This window comes from Equus asinus, chromosome 1 (genome assembly GCF_041296235.1).
Source record: "Equus asinus isolate D_3611 breed Donkey chromosome 1, EquAss-T2T_v2, whole genome shotgun sequence".
Taxonomy (NCBI): domain Eukaryota; kingdom Metazoa; phylum Chordata; class Mammalia; order Perissodactyla; family Equidae; genus Equus; species Equus asinus.
The window spans coordinates 25,276,537-25,302,037 of NC_091790.1; the positions used below are offsets into that span (position 1 = coordinate 25,276,537).

Sequence of the window (25,501 nt, forward strand, 5' to 3'; positions counted from 1 at the left end):
TCAAGAAGAATAATGAAATCAACAAATAGAAACACAAGTTTGGAAACAAAGAAAATAAGTTCTTCTTGTTCTTTATTAAATAAAATCAGACTGAAAATGAACTAAGAATTTTTCCTACAGAAAGCAGGGCTGAAAGGATTTACTTTTCTAGAAAGGAGAGGGCTTGTCCCCTTGTGTTTCTGGTCTTCTGAGCTAGTTTTAGCTAGTGTGGTCTCTGTAAGTGGCCGGCTCTACTCCTACTGGATGTGGGAATGGATTTCTTCCGATAGGATACGTGCTGTCCGTCTTTCTTCCTTTTGCTGTTCTGCACATCTCCATTCCTTTCCCAAGTGGCATTTTAACTCTTGTTCTAAAGCTAAGGAAACATTTTCATCATTGCATATTTGGAAATTAAAGACAGAAGGATCTAAGGCAGTGGATTATTATGGAACGATCTAGGATAGAATGTAGATATTATGAAATATATATATATTTTTTAGAAGCGAATACTCTTTTTTTTTTAGATTGGCCCTGAGCTAACATCTGTTGCCAATCTTCTTTTCTTATCTTCTTCTCCCCAAAGCTCCCCAGTACATAGTTGTATATTCTAATTGTGGGTCCTTCTAGTTCTGCTGGGTGGGGTGCTGCCTCAGCGTGGCTTGATGAGCGGTGCTAGGTCCACACTCAGGATCCAAACCAGTGAAACCCTGGGCTGCCGAAGCAGAGTGAGCGAACTTTATCACTCAGCTGTGGGGTCGGCCCCTGAAATGTCTTTTATTACCTGCACTTTACAAGTTAGATTTCAAAATTAAGATAATTTTTTTGCCACCGTTCATAGTGTTGGATTTTTCTTTGCATACTCGCACATAGCAGCAGTGATGGAGGAACCAGCTTAGGCTTGGAGGAATAAAATCTGGGCCTGCCTCCTCATCTTGTTACTTTTCAGATGATTTGAGCAGGCGAGTTAAACTCAACCCCCTGAGTTTATGGGAAACTGGTGATGATAATGCCTGTTTTGTAAGTTTGTTTTGAGAGGAAACTTACCTGAAAGTGCCCAGCACAGATTCGTTTAAAGATAAAGACAAAGAATGTTTGCTGTTTAAGTGTGTTTTATTTTGTTGTATATAGTTTTATCAAACTCTTTTTCTGAATGACTCAGGGCGCTATCTTGTGTCCTGAACTTTTTCTTCACCAGAAAATTGTCTGGGCACATAAGGTAACCAAAACTGTTTGGAGGAAGGCGGGCTGTTTCAGTTTGTTCTCTTCTCCCTGGGGTGTCTGGGCCAGAGTACCGTTTGCTGTGCCCTCCTAGACGAGCCCGGAGGGCTGGGCCTTCACACCTTGGTGCAAGGAGCATGTCATTCTGAATCTGCTGGACAGGGCAGTTTTTGGGGCCACTCTGTCAGAGGGCTGGAGATGGCTGGAAGTTTAATTTGCAGCAAACCTTCACCTATGGACTGCATTCTTTGGAGAAAAGACAAAATGGTCCCATGACTGTGGACTCAGAAGTTCCATTTAACACTTTCCAAGCAAGATCAGTGGAACATCTTGACCTAGGAAAGGTGGTTTTCTTAAATAATGTTAGAAATGTGGAGCTTTTGGGAAAAAAGGAATCACCATCCACCTGAAAGTAAGTCTTTATGGTCTCCGCAGAAATGGAAGAAATTAAGAGTGTATTGGATGTTAATGATTTCTGGTTCCCCCCTGTATTCAAAGAAGAACTGAAAGCAGCTTTATCCATATGGACATGCGTGTGTATATGACTATTTACGCCAGCAAGAGTGGGAAAGATTTTGGTAGACGACTTACAAGAGTTTGTGGAGGTTTCAAGACACGGAGGAAAATGTAGTCCTTTTTTAAAATGAAAGGTGGGCTGGATAGTAAGGCTCTAGAAACTTCTACCCAGGAAAGACTCAGACAGGCTTAGCTGAGTCTAGGAAGATAAGTCGAAGGGGAGTGTAAGTGGCCTCAGACACTTGGGGTTCTTGTGCAGATTTCATATATATATTTCATGTTCTAATAAACATATTTCATGTGTATTTCATATTTATCCTAAGTTGCTTCCAAGACCAGAACTAAGACCAATGCGAAGAAGCTACAAAGAAGTAAATTTTAGATCAATATGAGGGTTTTTTGTTTTTTTTTTGTTTTTTTTTTTTGTAACTAAAGGTGTATCCTTGGTCCAGGCTGACCTTTGGTAACTTGGAAGTGTGTAAGCCTAAACTGGACGCCACCCCCTCCCCCTGCCTCCCATCCAATTCCCCAACCAGGGATTTCAGTTTTCAAAAGGAGGCTCATCTAGGTGGATGCTGGTGTTCCTTCCAATTCAAGGTGTATAATCATCTAAAAACAGAGAAGAAACAACCAGAAAAGTAAAAATGCACAATGTGAAAACAAACACACTCTACAGAAAACCCTTTACTCAGAAGACTGCCTGTGTAGACCCACTGGTTCATAAACTGGAAACCACTGTGCAAATGTAAACACCTGTTCACCTGTAATGTTGCCATTAGAGTTCTGCATGTTATGGCTTTTTAGGGAATGTTAACATTACTTTGTACAGAAACAAACCACAGCCGAATTTAAACGTGTTATTTTACAGGCAACCATCTGTGATATTTACAGCACTATGGGAAGAGTCTTCAGAGAATGAACTAAAAATAAAAAAAAGTGTCGTACATAAAATATTGTAATAAGAAGAAAAATAGTTCTTATCGCATATTAAGGCAGTAAGACACGGGCTAAGCAAATGACTAAAATGATAACACTACATATTTATTTAATATGATATTTCAAGCATTGTGCATGGATAATCCCAATTAATCGTCACACAAATCCTGTGAAATGGTATACCTACCATTTTTTAGCAAGCCCATTTTGCAAGTAAGGAAATGGAAGCTTAGGACAATCAATAACTCACTCGCCCTGAGGTAACCAATTAGCCCGACATGAACCCGTGTCCAAACCCAGCCTGTCTCCACAGCCTGTGAACCTAGCCATACTGTCGCACCACCTGCATAGGGTAGAACACGAAATTACTCAATATGGACAACAAATGCGTGGAGATGAAACCCTTCCTTGTGACTAGCGAACATTAGTCTGCCAATTCCAATATCAATGTTACTTAGTAAAGATATAAAGTACATTATAAGAAAACTACAAACCAGTATCTCTCATGAACATAGATGCAAAAATCTTCAACAAAATATTAGCAAATCAAATCCAAGAAACTATAAAAAGAATTATACAACATGACCAAGTGGGATTTACCCCAGGTATGCAAGGATGATTCAACATTCGAAAATCAGTTTATGTAATCCATCACATCGACAGACTAGAAAAGAAAAATCACATGTTTATATCACAGGATGCAGAAAAAGCATTTGACAAAAGCCAGCAGTGGTTCATGAAAAAACTCTCAGTAAAGCTGGAATAGGGGAGAACTTTCTCAATTTGATAGAGACCGTTTACAAAAACCTACAGCTAACATCATACTTAATAGTGAGAAACTTGAAGCTTTCCCACTAGGATCAGGTACAAGGCAAGGATGTCCCCTCTCACCACGTCTTTTCAACATGGTACTGGAAGTCTTTGCTAATGCAATTAGACAAGAAGAGGAAATAAGAGGTATACTGGTTGGGAAGGAAGAAATAAAACTGTCTTTGTTTGCAGATGACATGATTGTCTATGGAAAAAAGTTTGAAAGAATTGACAAAAATGATCCTGGAATGAATCAGCAATTATAGCAAGGTTGCAGGATACAAGGTTAATATATAAAAGTTGATTGCTTCCTTACATATCAACAATGAAAATGTGGAATTTGAAGCTAAAAAGAAAATACGATTTACACTAGCACCTCCCAAAATAGAATACTCAGGTGTAAATCTAACGAAATATGTACAAGGTCTGTATCAGGAAAACTGCAAAGCTCTAATAAAGGAAATCAAAGAAGAACTCAATTAATGGAGAGATATTCCATGTTCATAAATAGGAAGACTCATATTTATCTAATCTGATATTTGTCAAGAAGTCAGTTCTTCCTAACTTGATCCATAGATTCAATGAGATCTTGTTATTTTGTGAATATCAACAAATTGATCCTAAAGTTTATATGGAGAGATAAAATACCCAGAATAGCCACTCAATCTTGAAGGAGAAGAGCAAAGTTGGAAGACTGACCCTACCCAACTTCAAGACTTCTTGTAAAGCTACAGTAATCCAGACAGTGTGGTATTGGTGAAAGGATAGACAAACAGATGAATGGAACAGATTAGAGAGCCCAGAAATACACCTCCATAAATATAGTCAACTGGCCTTTGACAAAGGAGCAAAGACAATACAATGGAGCAAAGATAATCTTTTCAACAAATGGTGCTGGAATAACTAGAAATCCATGCACAAAAAAGTGACCCTAGGCATAACCCTTACACCCTTCACAAAGATTAACTTAAAATGGATCACAGATCTAAATGTAAGATACAAAACTATAAAACTCCCAGAAGATAACATCAGAGAAAATCTAGATGACCTTGTGGGTATGGCAATGGCTTTTTAGATACAAAGCCAAAACTACAATCTGTGAAAGAAATAATGGACGAGCTGGTCTTTATAAAATTAAAAACTTCTGTTCTGTGAAAGACAATGTCAAGAGAATTAGAACACAAGCCACAAGATGGGGAGAAAATATTTGCAAAAGACACATCTGATAAAGGACTGGTATCCAAAATATACAAAGAGCTCACAAAACTCAACAATAAGAAAACAAACAACCCAATTAAAAAGTGGGCCAAAGACCTTAACAGAAGATATATAGATGGCAAATAAGCATAGGAAAAGATGCTGCACGTCATATGTCATCAAGGAAATGCAAATTAAAATAACAATGAGATACCACTAAACACCTATTAGAATGGCCAAAATCCAGAACACTGGCTTCAAATGCTAGCGAGGATGTGGAGCAACAAGTACAAGAATGCAAAATGGTGCAGCCACTTTAGAAGACAGTTTGACAGTTTCTTATAAAACTACAAGTCCTCTTACAATATGATCCAGCAGTCAAGCTGCTTGTTATTTACCCAAAGGAGTTGAAAACTTACGTCCACACAAAAACCTGCACGTGGATGCTTATAGCAGCCTCATTCATAATTGCCAAAACTTGGAAGAAACAAGGGGTCCTGCAGTAGGTGGATGGATAACGAAACTGTGGTCCATCCAGACAACGGAATATTATTCAGCACTAACAAGAAATGAGCTGTAAAGCCATGATAAGACATAGAAGGACCTTAAATGCATATTGCTAAGTGAAAGAAGCCAATTGGAAAAGGCTACATACTGTATGATCCCAACCGTATGACATTCTAGAAAAGGCAAAACTATGGAGACAATAAAAAGATCAGTGGGTGCTGGAGCAGGAGGTGGGGTGGAGGGACCCATAGGTGGAGCAGAGAGGGTTTGTAGGACAGTGAAAATATTCTGCATGATGCTATAATGTTGGATCTATGTCATTATACATTTGTCTAAACCCATAGAATGCACAGCACAAGAATGAGCTGTAGGGTAAACAGTGGACTTCTGTCAATGTAGATTCCTCCTTGGTAACAAATGTACCACTCTGGTGAGTGATGTTGTCGGGGAGGCTATGGGAAATCTTTGTACCTTCCTCTCAATTTTGTTGTGAACCTAAACTGCTTTAAAAGAAATGAAGTCTTTAATCAAAACAAGACAACCTATAAACCATAGAACACAACGTTTGTGTGCATACTGATAATAAAATGGCTTCTTTCTAAATTTTCAACTTAAAAAAAATGGCATAAAGTGACTCTCAGTTCTGAAAGTCCCTTCCTGATGATTGCTTTCTGCTCCATGGAAATATTTTCAGTAGAAACCTTTTTGTAGAAGGACGCTTCAGGTGAATTTGGAACCTGGTTTCCACCTCCAGGAGGGTCGGTGCAGCTCGCACCAAGCTGTGAGAAAGCCTCCTGGCCTTTCATCTGGGCCTGGGGACTCTGTCGGCCTTGGAGCTCCTGTTTGGCTTGCCTGCATTAAGGCAAACACATCCTTGGCTCAATATTGTTCCTGAAGAGCTGACCAAGGAGGAGATTGTTCACGGAGAGGCGAGAAAAAAATAAAACTGAAATGAGGCAAGACCCTTTTTAACATGAAAAGGAGAAGGGCCACTTGAATTGAAATCCAAAATGAATTTAAGGTGATTGCTCTAACAATTTGTCAACAGAGAGGACAAATAAGTGTAGACAAGGCATGCTTTAGGGAAATGACAATGGAGAAAATTAAAGAAAAACAGAAATTAAGACTGAAATGTGGCCAGCCTGTTGCAGATTCATGCATGTATCTGTGGACTTCAGTGTGTCCAGTTTTACAATTTTTCCCCGCATAGTTTCACATTTTCTTCCTAAAACCATGTTGCACAAGACTGTGGTTTCTATCAGTGACTCGATTCCAGTGGATGTGTGACTGTGGCTGCTGGCATGAGATGCTGGGTTAAATTTAACCTATAAGCTTTTCACCCACTTAATTACTTGAACTTCAGAAATCCTGGAAAGAACGCCCTTGAAGTGATGAAACCAGGTCACGTGGATTGTGAGCAACTCAAACGCCCGTGGCCATATGTCACCTCCCAGAAACTCAGTCACACCGCAGTCCTTAGTGGCATTTTCATCAGACAATGTGGGATTTGATTGGCCACAAAAGAATGAATGTCTGTCCGTGGTGGGAATGGCCCCCTTGAAAGTGAAACTTTGGGCTGCTGGTTGAATTATATTGAATCAATATATATATATTGATTGATCCCTAAATATTTTATTATCACCTTACTGATTTTTCTATATTACCAAATAATTCTGTGCATAGATCTTGCCTTTCACAGATGGAACGGTCATTCTTTCCATGGTTCGGGAGCCACTCCAAAGGTCTAAGATGAGATCGTTTTGGTGTAAATTTAGCCCCTTTTCACCAGCTCCTTGGCACTTGTGTCTTAACACCCAGCCCTCGACTAGAGTGAGTAGACTCTCTTGACGAGGCAACGATTTAACAGAACTTCTGTGCACAAGTGTGAGAGCGTTAGCAGACTGGAGCTTTCTTAAATGTGTTGGGATAGGTTCTGCACCGTTATGAGACAACAATACATCCAAATCAGTGGTTTGTTAGGAGTGGCCTGGACCAGTCCAGCACCCCTGGGAACTTCTTAGAAATGCAAACTCCCAGGCCCACTGCAGACCTGCCGAATCAGAAACTCTGGGCTGGGGGCCGGCGGTCTGTTTGCCACAAGCCGACCCCCGCCCTGGGTGATTCTGATACAGGCTTCAGTTTGAGAGCCAGGGTCCTCAGCAGTAACCCAGCTCCGGTGTCTAACTGTCCCATTTGTTGTTAGGAACTTCGAGCTCCACTTTTGGATCTGCTAATGATTGACCGCCTGACTTTGAGTAATGAACCCCAGGGCTTCTTTCTGAAAGTGATTCTTTGCTGTTTTGCACACCAGCCCTGGCAGTGGTTGGGGGTATGCCCATCCTCTCCTCGGTGCCCTCCCCTCCCCTTGCTGCAGATATCGATGGCAGAACACCTCCACCCCAATCAGCAGTCAGGCCGTCTGGACTCTGAGCTGTCTCTTCACTGGTGGGAGTGGATTTGCCCTCTCCAGGCACCTGGTGACCAATGGCACGTGTTTGTGAGAAATTCATTTGCGATTAAGCTGTTCTACCCAGTGGTCAAGCTAACCCTGACTTCCTTTGCCCCGAATCTCAGCCTGTGGGCTGCAGGAGCCAACCTGCTGAGGAGCATCTCCTACCAACCCAAAGTGGGGAAGATGAGAAAGGAGACGTATCTTGGTGGTGTGAACAAGCGTTCGTGTGAATCACCCATTCAACACTTCCTAGAACGCAGGGTCTCTGAGCACAGGGCAGTGACCAACACTGGTTCCCAGAGGCGTTCCAATGTACTTCAAAATCAGATTAATTGCACCCAACCTGAATCCTCAGTAGGCCTTTTACTCTAGCCTTAAATCCCATTATTGATAATAACAACGCTGATGTCTGCAGAGCACCTGCGCACCTCACGGAGCGAGTCCGTGGTGGTTTTAGAACCCAGCTGGCTTTGTGTTGTTCCCGGAGGTGTGCTCCACTGTGCAGTCAAGGGAGACCCATCTTTTCATCCGCCACATAGCATGAGATTCAGCACCAGCACTTGTCAGGCTCTGAATGAATGCTATTGCAGGAGAGGAGAGGAGAGTTAGGAGGAGAAAAGAAAGGAGAGGAGAAAAGTATTGGAATGGAAAATAAAGAACATTTTTATCGTCTTATGAACCACATTAGAGAAGAGATTTCTTAAAAGGGAGTTTGTGGGGGCCAGCTCGGTGGTACAGTAGTTAAGTTCACACGTTCTTCTTCAGTGGCCCGGGGTTCGCCGATTCGGATCCAAGGTGTGGACTTATGCACCCCTTAGCAAGCCATGCTGTGGCAGGCATCCCACATATAAAAAAATAGAGGAAGATGGGAACAAATGTTAGCTCAGGGCCAATCTTCCTCAGCAAAAAGAGGAGGATTGGTGGCAGATGGTAGCTCAGGGCTAATCTTCCTCAAAAAAAGAAAAAAACAAACAAAAAGGGAGTTTGTGAATGGTTCTGGGGACCATCAAGGTGGCTCTTGGAAAGACACAGCATGCCAGATAATTTTACCAACTGCTAGTCTTCAAAGAGCCAGATCTGAACTTCAATTTTCCCAACTCTTAATCAAGAAGAGCTCCTTTTGGATATCTAGTAACCAGAGTGTGGCCGGGCACACAGTGGATGCTCAGTAAAGACTCATCGACTGAATGAATGACTCACAGGGAAAACCAAAGGGATGATGGAGCTGCTTCCTCAATGAGGTGGGCAGAGCTCCAGCTGGATGCCCTGGAATGGAGCATCTCGTGGAACCAGAACTTGATCAGGAGACACAAGGAAGGGGTCTGAGCAGCAGCAAGGAGCCATCGGGGTGAGACTCTCCTTCCTTCTGACTCCTGCCGCTCAGACGTCAGCAAATCTGGCTGCCCCAGCAAGCGAAGGCCATTCTCCCTGGAGCAACATCCAGAGAGAAGTGAACTGGGGCTTGACGACTGTCTACAGGTTAAAGTTCCCGATGACGCTGTCCTCACAGGTTCTCCCTGACGGCTCCTCTCCCCGTCAGTGCTGCGTCCGCTCTGTGAGCAAATAAAGAGAACCTGCTTCTTGAGAATGAGAAAGGACCTGGGCCATTGTTCAGCTTTTAGAAAGAAACCACCATCTACATTCATCTCCACGAAACTGTTGGCTGACTCTGGAAGAGTCTCAGATAATGAGCTTTCCTTGCTGCCTGCCTCGTGGTCTCAGCACCTGTATGTGGAGTTGTAAGGAATTCCTAATTACCTGTGGGTTCTCAGGTGACAGGTGACTCCTGACGGCTCTGCTCGCTTCCAGCATCGGCACACTTCAGCTTCTGAGTGCAAGAACCTCCTGCACGGCCACTGTCGGGAGCAATTTGCCTCATAACTCCAAGAGTGTGCACCTGCCGATGTAGAATTTGGACGTTTGTGCTGATGCTTTTGAGGAAGAATGAGCTGTCGAGTGGTGAGGTTGACTTTGTCCTCGATTTGTCTTTTTGTCACACCTCGCGTATGATCTGTCAGCAATTGTGTTGGCCCTGCTTTCAGGATATAGCCGGAGGAAGCTGTAGATGAGTTCTGCCTATATTGGAACTCTATATAAATGGAATCATATTGCAATACCTCTCTCTCTTTCCAGAATCTGACCTCTTCTCACCATCTACGAATTTATGACTACCCAGGTCCCAGCCAGGCTTGCCTCTGGTCAGTCATTGCTTGCACTGCCCCTTGGCTCCAACACACTCCCACATAGTCTAGTCTTAACACAAAAGCCGGAGTGATCCTGAACAGGGTTTCAGTTATCTATGGCTGGGTAACAAAGTGCCCTGGAGCTTAGTGGCTTCAAACAACAATGTGGTATGATTTCTAAGGGTTGGTTGGGGCTCCGGTGGGGGCAGGATTCTTTTGTTGGTCTCCCCAAGGCTCAGTCGTGTGACTGTGCTAGCTGTGAGCTGGCTGACTCTGGTACATCCAAGATGGCTTCAGACTCTCTCTCCCTGTCTCTGTCTGTCTGTCTCTGTCTTTCTCTATCCCTCTCTTTCTGTCTCTCTCTTTCTATGTCCCCCTCTCTCTGTGTCTCTTGCTTTCTCTGTTTCTCTCTCCCTCCCTCTCTCTCTTGCTCTCTGTTTTTGTCTCTGTCTCTGTTTCTGTGTCCGTCTCTGTTTCTCTCTCTCTCCATCTTCCTCCCTCTCTCTCTGGCAGGGTACCCATCTTTCCTAAATGGTGGTGGCTGTCTTCTAAAAAAGAGGAAGCGGAAATTGGCTGTCCTTTTAACACCTGGGTTTGGAAGTCCCAGAATTTCAGTGTTGTCACATTCTGTGAGTCAAAGCAGGTCACAGGGCTGCCCAGGTGCAAGGGGAGGGAAAATCCATCCCACCACTCGCTGGGAGCAGCCACATGTCCACACAAAGAGGCGGAGCCGGGCTGCCTTCAGAGAGTAGCTCCCATAGATGTGAGCTTGCTCCTGTGAACTCCCACCAAAACCCTCAGATGGCTTCATGTGCTGTAAAAGCCAATGTCGTTACTTGCTATAGCCTACAGGGCTGATTTCTTTATCTGTTTATTGTCTGTCTGTCTGTCTTCCTTCAGTTGAATGCAAGTTCCTTTTGACAGGCGTTTCTATCCATTTGTTTGCTGTGGTCCTCGATGCCCAGAGCAGTTCTGGGGGCTTAGGAAGAGCTCAACAAACATTGTTGAATGAGAAAAAATGTGTATGTGCACATTTAGGTAAACACATACATATGCTGTTATCCAATTACCAGATTGCATTTCATAAGCATGCTTGCAGGATACTGTCTAAGACGATGCTTCATGACTGTTAGCGGTTGTGCTGTATACGAGACAGGAAGTACTCTCCTGACTCTGTCTGAGTTTGAGGTTTTGGCACTTGAAGTAAAGGTGTGACACTGCTGAGAGCCCGGTGTGACAGACAGTGGCTCATATGGCCTAATATGGTGCCCCAGAGCCTAGTCTCAGTCAGTCCAACAAGACAATGGACGTCGTGCGTGTACAATCAGCCATGTTGAACACAGGCAACAACGTGGTGGGCCCATGGTGGCTGAAGACACTACTCTGTGGTGCTCAGGTTGGGCTTGTTCAGTCACAGCACTTATCAGAGAAGTTTCTCCATTCCTCTTAAACTAGTGTTAACCTTAGAGTGATGATCATCATCATCTCTGGTATTTTGTGAACTTATGAATTCCTGTTAAGTGAGTCTTTTCTTTTTCTTCCCTGTTTTCTCGTCGGTAAACAAAAATGGTCCAGTTTTAAGATTAGAATAATATAGCAATAAAATATTTTTAGCTCCTGGATGCATCTCCAGTGCTGAAGCCTTTCCTTTAATTGCTTTTGTTTTGGGGTTGTGACAAATTAGCTGCTACGAACATGAGTTTAGTCCGTTTACAGAGTATAATAGATCACAAACATCAGGTTCTAATTCTAGAAGCTTGGTTCATGGCACTTCATTCAACAATAGGACCCTAAATTTGGAGGGATCCCTTAATTCTTACACTATAGGAAAGATGTCTGCTAATGTTTTCAGTAAGAATGGAAGATAAAACAAGTCATGGTACTACCGAGTCTAGAATAAGAATAATAAGAAATTCTTCATGTTTCTAAAGCATCGAGGATATATCAGAAGCATGTGAGAAGATTCCTTTAGAAGACTATTGTCTAGCCATTCTTTACTTTTTACTTCTTTTAAATTTTCATTTTTATTTATCTTTCACAATTTTCACAATTTTGAAGCCTTTAGAGTTTAGCGTGGTTTTTGTCAATTCACACAGTTACGTCACACACTCCTTTTTAGTAGATAGTTAATGTTAAATTCCTCGTTCTCCTTAAAGGTCAATGGAAACAATATTTGTTATTCATATAGAGGGAATAATAAAACTTTCAAACTTCAGAAATGAAAAGACAAAACAATTATCATTATATTAAATATAGACTCATTTGACTTAACCAGTTTTAATGAATCTGAAATCTCAAAAAATAGTAGTTCAACCTTCCTAATTAGGAGTTATCTTTCTTGACAGCCTGTCTGTCCATCCTTATTTTGACCAGAAAGCTGTTCTGAAAGCATATCTAGATATTCCGAGAAGCAATAAATAATATGGCTTTGGGATACTTAGTGCTGTGTTTTATAAATATTGGCAATCACTGATATTCACATAAAAGGAAATTTTCAAGAACCAAAGATAATTTTCCTCTAAAAATGATATAAAATCACAGTACATTTGGGGCATCTCATTATATGTGAGCATTTGTTATATGATGACAACCTGGACAAATATAAAGACTACATTTATCCAAATGGGGAAAGGTTATATCAATTACCAAATATATATGTAGGAATTTGTTTTTAATTCCACAACTATCGAAATGCACCATAATATCTCCAAATAAGAGGTGTTTTATTTTTGAGAAATGCTTTTGTGCAATGAAGCGTCTCTTCATTGGGAAGAGAAGCATTCGGAACTGAGCATTTAATGCTGTTTTTTTACAGACCCAGGTATCTTCCCCAGAATCAATAGCCTGTCTGCCTCAAACACACGGAGGATCTCAGCAGCCCGCTCCCAGGGTGAGTGACATAAGAATCTCCAATGTGACCTTGAAATCTTAAGGTTATTTATCAACTTGATAATGAAACCAGGACTGAGTCGGGTGAAGAATGGTCTTCCTTCCCAAGACATTAATTGTAGAATCTCTAAGTTTGTGTGTGTGTGTGTGTGTTACAAGATTGTATATATGAAATGCTTTTCTTGAAACTGCTTATTATTGCCGTCTTTCCTATTAGTGGGGATATTGTTCCATATGTGAGGATGTCTCTCTAAAAATCAAGTACTTACTTCGAAACTTGACCAAATATCGTCCATCCACCAATCCATCCAGCCACCCATCCCTCTATCTATCTGTTAAAACCAACAAACACACTTATTTGTGTAGGCACCAAAATAGATTCCGTGAGAGAGAAAGAGGTGAACTGACTGCTCAAATGGCTGACATTTTGATAAATTTTTAGCCTCTGCTGTACTGAAACTTGATTTGGGTTTTAGAAGTAGTGGTAGAATAATTTTTAATTGTGATATATATGTGTAATTTGATTTTGCTGGGGGTTTTTCTTAAAAATAATTCTGGTCTAAGAAAGTATCTGAAGGGATCAGAAATAATAGCTAATGAGAAAATTTCAATGAGAATACATGCTCTCTCCTTATTTTCTCCCTGAGTGACTGCTAGCAGCTCAGTGCCTCAAATTTTCCTTCATTTACTATAGGCATACTTCAATCTATGCTACGGATGCTGATTAATACTCACCCTAAACATTCTTCATTAAATGTGAAAGGAATGGTTTAGAATATTTTTGCAAAGATGTTTGTAAGAGGTGAAAAAATACAGTACTCTTTCTGGACCCCCTATAATTGGACTTTAAAGAAATTTTCGTAGTTCCAAGATCACTAAGGGTTGGGATAACCCCCTAGAAATAGACAGGAGAGTGTGTGACGAGGGTGGCCCTTTCTTTCCATTTTTCTTGCAATTTCAACAGGCAAATCATCAGCTCCTTTTCACATTGAAAATAAAAGGTGGAAAGAATCTGACTGGCTTTTACAAGGTAGCGGTGATGTTTGCATGAAAAATAAAATTCCCTAGGCTGAGGTACGCACGCTGTCCCTTCCAGGATGCAGTGTGGACTTTGTGAGAGAACTTCTCAGTGCGTGGAGCCCATGCAGCCGATTCCTGGGTGCTCAGACCATAAACAGCCTTCATGGCACTTTAAAAATCTGCATTTTGTGGGTGTTGGCAGAATGCTCTTCGGCTCTCTCATCAGCCATCTGTTCCTTGTGTCTGAGTCTCCCTTTGAACATTTGCCTTGGCTTGTAAATTCTTCCATTTATTTCACTTCGGGTTTCAAGGTGATGTCATTTTGCCAAATGCACTTGCCGTGGGTCCGTTCCTAAAAACAATCTTTGTGTTTGTTAACCAGACCGGCTTTTTTTTTTTTTTTTTTTTTGATAAAGACACAAGGTTTTAGGTTGCTGAAGGGCACTCCTGGGACCTGGCGATTTCTCCTCCCGACAATGATGGCGAGGACAGAGGCCACCTTTTCCAGCCGTTTTTATGACCCATTCCAGGCTGTGTCACTTTAGATCCCACATTGAAATCATTATAGGCTCAAGTTAGCGGAGGTGGTCTCAAACTGGCCTCAAAGCCAATTTTCCTCTTCGTCTCATTAGGAGTCAGGGCACAGGAACTAGACAGGGACGTCCCAGCCCCCCGCCTGCCACTTACGGGCGCATGACACTCATAGCTGAGGAAGTGCATTGTTTCAGAGTTTGTACTTAAGAGAAACCCACCTCCCTAAATTGGCTCTTGTGTGCCCAGCAGCTGGGCTGCTTCTTGCCCGTTCCTCTTCCTCTTATAGCACTTGGACAGGATGGAAGCCCTTGGGTCTCACCATCAACGTCAGAGGTGGGTGCTTTACAGATTTCCTAAAAGAGCCTTCCTAATGTCTAAGGAGGGCTAAAGAGGACTTTGTAACCTTAGTGACTTCTAAAAACGGACCTGCTAAACCCCTTCGTGGTGTTAGGAAGGAACCCGAATTTGTGAATGGATTTCTTTGTTGTGTGACGTGAGCAGAAATAAGTCTAAAAGTGATGCTGTGCTGTCACAGAAAGCTGGGTTCTACTCCACGTCACCAGAGTGTTTGATGACATTCTGGTAACGCTCCCTCCGTCTGGGGTCTCAGCTCCTTGTTTCCAGGCTTTACAGCTTTATCCTCATTAGCTGCCTGCTCTTGGCTCTTTCTGCCCTGGCCACCCCGGCCTCCTTGTTCCTCACACACTCTGGATGCCTTCCACCCCAGGGCCTTTGCACTTACACTTCCCTTTTTCTGGCATGCCCTACCTCCAGAGATCCCGGCTACTGACTCCTTCCCTTCCTTCTGTTCTGGTCTTTGCTCCAAAGGCTTACAGGAAGTAACCTATCTGATGTTTCTACACTGCCTCCATGCCCTCCCTTGTATTTAAATTACCTTCCTTGCTTTAGTTTTCTTTCTTAGCGCTTATCACTTTCCCACATAATATGCATTTTATTTATTTATCCCCTTTAGTGTTTTCCTCTACCCTCTAGAGCATCTTTCTCATTCTCTAGAGTGTTTTCTGTACATCCTCAGTATCTGAAAAAAGTCCCTGGTATTCAGTAAATACTTGATGAGTTAATGAAAAGATTGGGGAATTTTCTAGGGAATGTTATTCTCCTTGGCAATATTTTTCATTTTATTTCATGACTTACGGTTTCTGAACCATGAGCACAAGATAAATGAAGGCTGTCTCACTCATGGACTTGGTCAGACCCGGCGTTCAAGGCCTTCTGTAGTCTGGCTCCCAGCTCCCCGGGAGCAGTGGGGTCCTCGGATCACTCCAGGGCTTCCCTCTGTCCCTATTGACAGCATCTCTTCTTGACCCGTCCAGACTTTTCCCCTGCCAAGCTCATGTTTCTCCTCCCCCGCAAACCTTTCTGGGTGGATCCGTGGATGATACATAATTTAGTCCTTGAGTAGCTTGTAAGCTCCTCCATGGAATGGGCCCAGTCTTCTACTGCAGCATCTACCTGGGGTGGCCTGTGAGTGGCACCGGTGCTGACTCAGCCTGACCCCTGGCACTTCCCTACCAGGGAATGCCCGTGTTCCTTGTGGCTGGCTCCATTGATGCACAGCTCGCCTGCTCAGTCGACGTTAGTTTATACTCAACTTTCCCCAGCAGAGTTCTAGATTCTTCAGACAGGTCCCACTCCCATGATGCATCATGTTGATCATTTGTTTAGAAATAGGGTTACTCTGGCCATCATCACTGGTTCCATCATGGATGGTTGATCCCCTCCAAGAGGGAGAAAACTTCCTTCCCCGGCCTCAGGCTGCTCCTTTCATTCACCCTACACGTGTTTGCTGAGCTCAGTTCATGACCGGCTAAGACAGTGTGGTCACCTCCCATACTGGAAAGAGCACTGGCTTCTGACCTTGGGTCAGTCATCAAGGTGACACTCAGCATGGTGCCATATACGAGTCTGTCTGTAAAGATGCTTAACCTTCACAGATAATTGCTGAAAGTTATCTTCGTTTTAAAAAATATTTTAATTTTTGGTCAAAAGTTTCATTTCAGGAAATCTCTTCTTCCTTTGCTGTGAAGAACAGGCTTGTGACTTGAGAGAAATTATTAACGTCTACCAAATATACTTTTTCATAAGCAATATACGACCCAAACTTAGACCTAATGTGGGCTTTTAAAATGGAAGGAATAAAGGCTATATAATGAAGAAAAAATAGGTGGTTATTATCATGTCTTGTAACTGGTGGCCTTTATTTTTTAAATATTTTATTTTCCTTTGAAGGTACTAATTCTTATTAGGTTATGTAGATTCAATTTGGAGAGTGTTTTCACTCATCTTGTTTTCTCATTTAATCTGTATTCAAGACCGTGAGCATCTTTAGGCCAGAACTAGATCTTTTTCGTCTTTATGTGTCTAAGGTTGCAGGCACAGATTTAGTAGGAACACAAGAAATATTTAAGGTACAAGGAACACGTGAATGAACGAACAGACCTACCCCTTCACGCTGGGTTACAAGATTGACCTCTGATAACCTGTGTGGCAATATCTTACAAGTCGTGAGGCTGTCACTGGTATTGATCTCATCGTGGGGCTTCTCTGTTAGAACTGCAGATTCATTCCTTCACAGAGAGTTAGCAACTTGCTAGACTCAATCTCCCCCATTGGGAACAATCAGAATCCCCATTCTTCTCAATCAGGAGGCAAATAGGGAGGTAGGAAAAATATACTTGTAAGGCTTATTTACTACCTATATAAAGGATATTCTCAATTATGTCTCAAAGCGTTTTACTTTTTCAGCTTTTTTGGAAAGTGTTTCAGACTGTGACTTGTAACACTGTTGAGTTATTCTGAGTCAGCCCGATGTGGGCCCTGACCTGATTTTCCCAGTTACCTGCTGCAGACCCTGGTAAGTCGCTTCCGTTCATCACCTGTCAGTTTCCCCATCTTTAAAATGGGAGCAGTAATTCCTACCCACAGGGTTATTACAGAGTCCAATTAAACAAATTCAGTTACACAAATAAAATTACACAAATATAGTTCAACAAAGTTCCTCTCACAAACTCATCATTCATTCAACGTGCTTTCTTCCTTTTTTATTTCTCCAACTCAGTTGAATTTAAAAAATGGTAGCCATGCTAAACTACAACTTTTTGATAAGAATACGAAATAAAGAATTGAAAATAGTGGAAAGAAAACATTACACGAGACTGTATCTCTACTTACAGTTTTGCCGTTACTCAGAATAAATTCAGTATTTAGGGATTGCCACAGCCACTTTCTCTAATTTTTTTATAAATTTAAGAAATGGGGTTCTGTATCACATTGAGCCAATGCACAATTTTATTCTTTTATCTTAGAGTAGGATGGGAAGTTTTGATTGGTGGGCAGTAGACGGATGCTGTCAAGTCAAACATGACACAGGATTTCAGTGATCCCACACTTTTCTCTGCCAGGTGCTCTTTCCTCTGAGTGGTGCATTTTTTCTGTTCCAGAGGCCAAATCTCCTGTCAGGAGAGTTAGCTGCTTGGCTCATCAAACCCAGATGGCATCATTCTCACTTAACTGGTTTCCTTTAACAAGGAAAGTTACATTCATGCTTCTCAGTATTTCTTTCCCCCACATTTCTTGGGACATTTAAGTCAGTCTGTAGGCCTCCTTTGTCCTCAGATTTCCTCCAATAATCCTTTGTAGCCAATTACTTGTGTCTATTTTGTAGCATGTCTGCCCCAAAAGTTTGTAACATGGCAAAATCTGTTGAGCCGCAAAGATGTGTCTTAGGACGTTCTCGGCAAAGGGGTTGAAAAATGAACTTTGGGAAAATGCGTGGTTGTGATTGACAGATCTGCTTGCCGTTATGCAGATTTAGAAACCACTATTTGTGGCCTTTATGGCTTCAGTTGGGAATTTTACATGCAGTTGCTTAATTGTGGCAGACAACATGTACTTAATCAGAGCCCACTCGTCCTGCAGGTAGGTTGTAATATATAACTCAGAGCCTGTCCCTGTGGGGACCGGCCGGCTGTGAAATGTGACTGAGCCTCTGTGTAGTACAAATGGCATTAATGACCTCAAATGAGCATCAGCCAAATGGAGTCATTGGTTTTAGAAACTAACCATATCCTCCACTTAGATCAAGGATCAAACTTTTATTTTGTGTGGTTCCAGGAAAACACACTTTGTGATGTTTATGTTGAACAAACCTATAATTAATAAAATGAGGAAAACCCAAAGTACATTTCCTTCTTATCTGCTTTGCTTTCTTTTTAGATACTCTCCATATGCATAAACAAATCCAGGCTGATTTGTTTTGCCTTAATTTCTCAAAATGTGTAAATTTCTGTTCCCTCCCAAATATGCTTAAAAATAATAGAAAATGCATACAGTAAAAATCCTGAAAATTCCAACTTCAACATGTGAGTCGATTACCTCCCAATAAGTAATGAAAAGGGCAGCATGTAGATTTATTCGGGGAAATAGAAATGGCTTCATTGTTTACTCCTTGTAGAAATCGACAGAGTACGAAATTTTGCTTAAACCATATATTTTATTAGGAAGCACAGGTATGATTTGGTGATTAAAGAAAGGCTTGTCTTCAATTAGATCTGAAAAGTAGTTTTGTCCCCAGATGAGACAGTCTTTGTGGTTTAACTGCAATTAGAAACCATGGTTCTTCTTTTTTTTTTAAAGATTTTATTTTTCCTTTTTCTCCCAAAGCCCCCAAGTACATAGTTGTATATTTCAGTTGTGGGTCCTTCTAGTTGTGGCATATGAGATGCTACCTCAGCATGGCTTGATGAGTGGTGCCATGTCCGCGCCCAGGATCCGAACCGGCGAAACCCTGGGCTGCCAAAGCAGAGTGCGCGAACTTAACCACTCGGCCACGGGGCCAGCCCCAAAACCACGGTTCTTAAAAATGCGGCTTATCCGATATATCTATATTTATTTTAACCATGTAAAATGTTTGGACAAGAAGTAGAAGCATAGTGGAGTGGCTAGAAAGGCCTTTCAGAAATCAACGATGTTTGAATACCGTTAAAGTGTTTCCTGTACCAATTTCTGCATTAAGAAAAATGTTACAGAATCACTGCTAATCCAGGAATTCAGAAATAAGTTTAAAATTAATCTAAATTAAATATAGAGCCCTCCAATATCGGGCTCTGAGAAATCTAAGAATAGGAAGGGAACGATGTGCTGGAGTGAGTATGGGGTTTTTTTTTCTAGCTGTTCGTATAATCTAGACAAACATTTTCTGGAAAGGAAATCATTTTAGACTTTGTAGACCACATCCCATCTCTGTGGCGTATTCTTTCCTCCTTTCCTTCTCTCTTTTTCTCCCTTCCTTCCTTCCTTCCTTTCTCTCAGAGTCTCTCTCTCTGTCTCTCTTTGCTTCTAACAATCCTTTAAAAATGTGAAAACCACAGACTTGGCACAGGCTGGAGTTTGTAGACCTCTGATCTAGGATGTTAAGTTGGTGATTCTCCTTTCTGGCCTTAAATTAGAGAAAAATGAATTGAAACATCATCTAAAAGTATCAAAGCCCCTTCTTTCTGGTCTTGCATTCTTCATTCAAACCACATGCTTTATCGTGTTTGATCCTTATATGCCAAGATCCTAGCCCAATGTCTGACGTGTGATAGGTTCCCGGAAAATGTTTGCCAAACAGTAGCATTTCTTATTTTCATCTAATCCTACCGCACTAAAAGGGTGACTTCCAACCTAAAGGATGGGTTTTTTGACTATCAGCCTAAATAGTAATGTTTCCATGGGTCAGCTTACCCAACCCCACCAGTTTCCTGTAAAATGTAATGTATGTAACCCAACAGATAGAATTTATCAAAACTATTAACTTGATAAGCAGTATTATGCATGATGCAAACAGTGTTGTACAGTGCAAACAATTTAAGGGTATAAGATAAATTCTTGGCTGCTGATTTTTTAAATGTGTTTAAGTCTATTTTGTGTTTATTTGTTGGATGTCCCCAGTTATAAAGTAATGTTCTTTGAGGGCAGAACCAGGACTTTTTCTTCCTTATATTTCTTCTACGTTTCTTTTTCTCTCCTCCTCCCCCACTTTCCCCTCCCCCCTCCCCCCCACAAAGTGGTGACATGCTCACTACTCAACACAGTAGGGGCATAATAAATGTTGCAGACTCACTCGTTTGCTCTCTAAGATAGCCCTTTCTCTTGGCCATCCTCCTTTCTTTTGCAAAAATGCCACATCCACTTTTCCGTTTCTTTAAAGAAATGTATGTGTTTCTCAGTCTGCCAAGTAAAAACAATATAAACAATTTAAGATTGCTTTAAATAAATTGACTTTCTGATTTTTTCCCCTTCTTTTTCAAAATATTGACACAAAGCCATGGGCAGAATGACCGGACTGGTTTGCGAAGTTACGTGACAATTGACTGACAGCTAGTCTATAACGATTAACGTCTTCTACCGCTAATAAAAAGAAAAAGGGCAAAGTGTGTTACATCCTCACTATGAAATACCAACAGAGATCTGACATCTTTGAAAACACATATGATGTTTATTTATCTCTCCTAATTTGAGGAGGAAAAAGAACCTGGTCATGTAGATTTTAGAAACATTTTGTTACAGTATTCAATGCCGTTGAAGACTTTTTTTTTTTAACTTGGGTTATCAAATGTCTAAATTAATTTGGCTTCTCTCTGCTTCCCTTCTTCAGTGGTCTAAGTTTTGGTGGCCTTGTGTTGTCCAAAACGTTTCTACTGGGAAGTTGCACGCGACACAAAGATCTGTGGGAGGTTATGAGACTGGCCTCACCGGAGCCCCAGCACATGTAGCAGTGGTAATTTCGGGAATAGTTTTAGGAGCTAACAGCCAGCAGCCTTGCTGTGGAAAGAGAGCGGTGAGCCGGCACACCCTCACAAACAGGGGAAGCTCGCATCTCGCTCCAGCTCCTTTTTCTCCAGCAGCTCAGCATGGGGTGTCAGCGAAATCATTAAGGAGCATCCTGGCCTCTCCCTCCCACACCTGCGGGTCTTGGTTCCCTGCTGTAATTTTATGGGCCGTGAGGAGGCAGGTTTGACGCCACGGAACACAGTCTCTGCCAACAGCTGCAGACGAGTCAGCTCACCAGACAGTAAAATGTAAAGAGGGGGGAGGGAGAGATAACCTTTGAAGTTTACAAAAAAGCATGACTTTGACCACTTCCTTTTTCCTTTTTAAATTGGTGTCCCAGGTAGGTTGAGAGCAACCATCAGCTAACTTTACAAGGAAAGATTCACTTCCTCCCGACACTTAGGGGCTGCGTGGGTTTCAGGATTTTAATCCCAGACTCAAGGGCCTCCTCCCCTTTCTGCACGGCATCCGTAAGGGGCAGATGAGAAGTGAGTTATTTCAAGTGAAGGTGTATATTAGAAGATAGTATGGACGTGCACGGGAAATACGCGCCTACATACACGCAGAGAGATTCAAGTTGAAGGTTGAAAGGCACCAGCTGTCACTGAGGGCTCCCCGCGTTCTCCATACATTACTCCACATTGGGCCTCCTTGTTTGTCCTTAAAGGAACACTAAGGAAGGGAATGGAAGCTGTCCGTCATGTTATGTTTCCCCCTTATTTTCATATCTCAGTTTCAATCTCCAGTTAATGCTTCTGCTCTCCACTTTGCTTTCAGTATTTTTCTGTTTTTGTTTGAAAAAGGATTCCAGGATTTTAGTTGTTCTGTCACTACTATACAGTTGAGCAGGAAATATCCCAGAGGGATGTCTGTGTGTATGGATGCGTGTGTAGGAATCAAATAGCATTGATCTTCCGGAGAACTTTCTGGAAGGTGGAGTTCCAGTCTCCAGCTTGAACCACGCACATGAGAAACGTGTAAACGATTCCTTTCAAATTACATGACGCACCTCATGTTTGACAGCTTTGTGATCTCCAGATGGAACTTCTTTCATTTTAACAATGGTCTTAACTTTCTGCTTAATGAAATGCAGCCTAAGTGGATCAGATTTAGAATCTTTGATGTTCAATTCTAAAATAAGAATTAGGATCATTATAAAAGGCTGTTTCCAGGCCGGCATAAAATTTAGAGAGAACAAAGAATCTCACAATTCTCTCGCTTTTTTTCTTCAAAAGAATTAAAAAGAACAGAAATACTTGCATCCTTTCTTGTAGGATAGAAATTAACCTAGAAACTAACCCATACGAACTCATGATACCATCGGCGAAGTGCTTTGTCTCTCGCCACTTAGTAGTAAGACTTCAAACCAGTCACTTAACTTCCTGGGACTCAGTTTCCTCATTTGGAAAAACAGGGCATTGGGTCTAGACCTCTTCTGTCCAAGACTGTAGCCACTTGTCACATGTGACTATTTAAATTTGAATTTAATACAATGAAATAGCATTAAAAGTTTAGTTCCAGAGTTGCACCAGCCGCATTTCCAGTGCTCAATAGCTGCGTGTGACTAGTGGCTATTGTACTGGGCAGAGGGGAGAGGGAAGGTCCCTCATCGTGGTGGACACAGTGGGCAGGTCAAGGGTGTGCTACACCTTATGACCAGAGAGCAGAACACGCGGGGTACTCCAGGCTGCTGTGCTGCAATCAGTTTCCTCCTTATTGTTGGAAGTTCACTGAGTCATTATTGCGTTATTTAGAACAACGGTTCTGTGCGGAGCCGTTGATTCTTAAACATGCAATCAGGGCTTGCTGCGTGCCAGACATTGTGTGATAGGCTGGGAATATAAAGATAAATAAAACCTCGTGCTTGTGTGCTAGGTGCCTAGTGCCTTGTGCAAACTAACAATTCCTGAGGGGAGAAGAGTGAGACAGGAAGAGCTGTGCAGGAGATGCTGGGGGATGCTAGAATGAGAGACTCTGGGTCAGGCTGGGGGCCAAGGATGGCTTCCCAATGGAGCGCTGATCCCCAGTGGGGGATAAACACTTTGTGCTCAAATTGTTTCAGAAGAGCAAAGGTCAGAGATGGAATTGCTGGATTCAGGAGTACGACATAACGTCAAGATTTTGATACTCTGAATTGTCCTTTTACTGACAACATGACAGCATCTATTTCTACACTTTAGCTAACACTGAGGAGTTCCAACAAAAAATCTTCTTTACCAATATTATAAAGAAAAAAATGGTTAGTTTTGCATTTCTTTTATTACTGGCGAGATAGAACACACTTGCATTATTTCATTGATATATATTTCACATATCACTTTCATTATCAGCTATGTTGGTGCGTGTGCGCACACATAGTCATAGCCCAATTTCTTTTTTTTTTTTTGGCTTGAGGAAGATTCATGCTGAGCTAACGTCTGTGCCAATCTCCCTGCATTTTGTATGTGGGTCCCTACCTCAGCATGGCTGATGAGTGGTGTAGGTGTGTGCCCAGGATATGAACCCATGAACCCAGGCCACCGAAGCAGAGTGCGCTGGACTTAACCACTGCGCCACAGGGCTGGCCCCTAGCCCGGTTTCTTTTTGATTTGCAAGATCTCTTCATTGGAATATTCACTTTGTGCCTGTTATAAAATTGCAAAAACTGCAAGTTTGTCATTTCCCTCTTAAGGCTTATATATATTTTTTAATTTATGAAAGCAATGGATACTTTTCATTCTTAGGTAATTTAAATGTTTCAATCTTTTCCTTTATGCCATTTCTCTTCCCAAAGCAAATATGGTGTAAATATTGATCTATATTGTGGCTCTTCACTTTGGCTGCACATTGGGGTCCTCTGAGCACTTGAAAAGGATGCCTGGGACCTACCAGCTACTTGGGTAATTCCACCATGCAGCCAAACTTGAAAAACGCCGATTTATATCTTGTAGTACTTTATAATTTCATTTTCTACATTTGTTTGATTATGAGGTGGAGATCTGACACTATATTTCTAAGAGATTTAGCCATTCATCTTAAAACCATTTGCTAAACAATGCACCCGCTGCCAGCTCGTGTGGAATGCCGTCTTAACCACATACTCCCTTTTCAGAGATATTTGGGTCTTGTGCTGTACTCTCTATTCTGTCCAGTCGATTCACGTGACAGTACCTGACGGTGTCACATAAGATGAATCCACCCCTGTCACTTTTCTAGATGTGGAACTCACGTTTTAAATGGCACTCATAAATTTTCGTTGATTAAGTAGCGGAGACCTAGAAATTCACGGTCCAAGTAATAACAAACAACGTACAGAACCATCTGGATTGGTTGGTCATCAGTTAATATTAACAGTTGGTTTATTCTTGGACCACTTCATGTAAAGATGTTTAGAGCTAAATATGTAACCATATATTCATTCAACAACTTTTTGATGGGCCAAGGCTTTTGCTTTAAGGTTGAGTCTGCTGATGAGTTTCGTGTGGGTTTTTTTTGCATCGTCCAGGCATGGTCTACAATTGAGACTTCCAGTTACGTGATTCCTTAGAAACCCCGGCACCCAACCTGAGCACAGAATCCTTTTCAGACTCTTATCGTTTTCTTGCCTGCACTCAATTTGTTGACGGTCTTTTAGGTGACTAACCTTTATTATGTCTTCACAAAGCAGTCAGCTTGATGGTTTTGTTTTTTCAGAAATAGCTCCCTTTCACAGTCATATTTTATGAGATTATATCAATGGTTCACTAAATTATAACACTCAGATTATAACTACCCTTGGCTTCAGGAGGGCATAAACAGTGGACGCTAATGGACATCAACTTGATGGTGGATGTAGAGCCACACGGCCACGCACAGAGGGGCCCTGTCGTTGGGTTCAGCCTGCCCTGGGCACCCGTAGGTATATTTCGAAGAGGGTCATGGGCTAATCTGCTTGATGTCTTCGTGACGTTTGAGGGAGGTTCATGAAGTGGGGGCGGCACGGTATTGGGAGCCAGCAGAGCTGGATGAGCCCGTGTGGGAATCCTGGAGACCCCACTGGCTGTGAGGCCTTGGGGAAGCCACTTCTGTCACTCCCACTTTCATCCTGGGCCTAAGAAGGGTGAGATAATGCATCGTTGTGAGGCGTCAACGTGGCAATATAAAGGGGCTACTATGCAAGCCAAAAATCTGGAAATTGTCACTTCTTTCACCTCTTTTTCCACCCACATCTAGTGTACCCCCAAACTTCCGGCGTCTCTCAGGTCCACAGCCTGCTCTCCATCTGTCTCCGCCATCCCCAGGCTGGACCAGGTCACCGTTTTCTGCCATCTGAACCAACGGCCTCCTTGCAGTTCTTACATCGATTTTCATTAGGATAGTGATTTCCAAACACGTCTAGGATCATTCCAGCCTCCTCTTCAAAACATTGCAGTGTCTTCCTAGTGCTCCTAAGATGAAGACGAAAGCC

General features: G+C 42.1%; 1 protein-coding gene across 5 annotated transcripts in view; it reads left to right on the forward strand.

Moving 5' to 3' along the window:
• The window catches only part of LOC106842057 (uncharacterized), a 97,705-nt gene that overhangs the window by 47,631 nt on the left and 24,573 nt on the right, over positions 1–25,501 (forward strand). For all 5 annotated transcript variants that reach the window (XR_011506151.1, XR_011506111.1, XR_011506161.1 and 2 more), the window contains exon 6: positions 12,614–12,688. Coding sequence is in view for 2 of the 5 variants with exons in the window: in XM_014858379.3 (XP_014713865.2) it covers positions 12,614–12,688 (75 nt within the window). In the remaining 3 variants the exon portion in view is untranslated. The remainder of the gene's footprint in view (positions 1–12,613; positions 12,689–25,501) is intronic.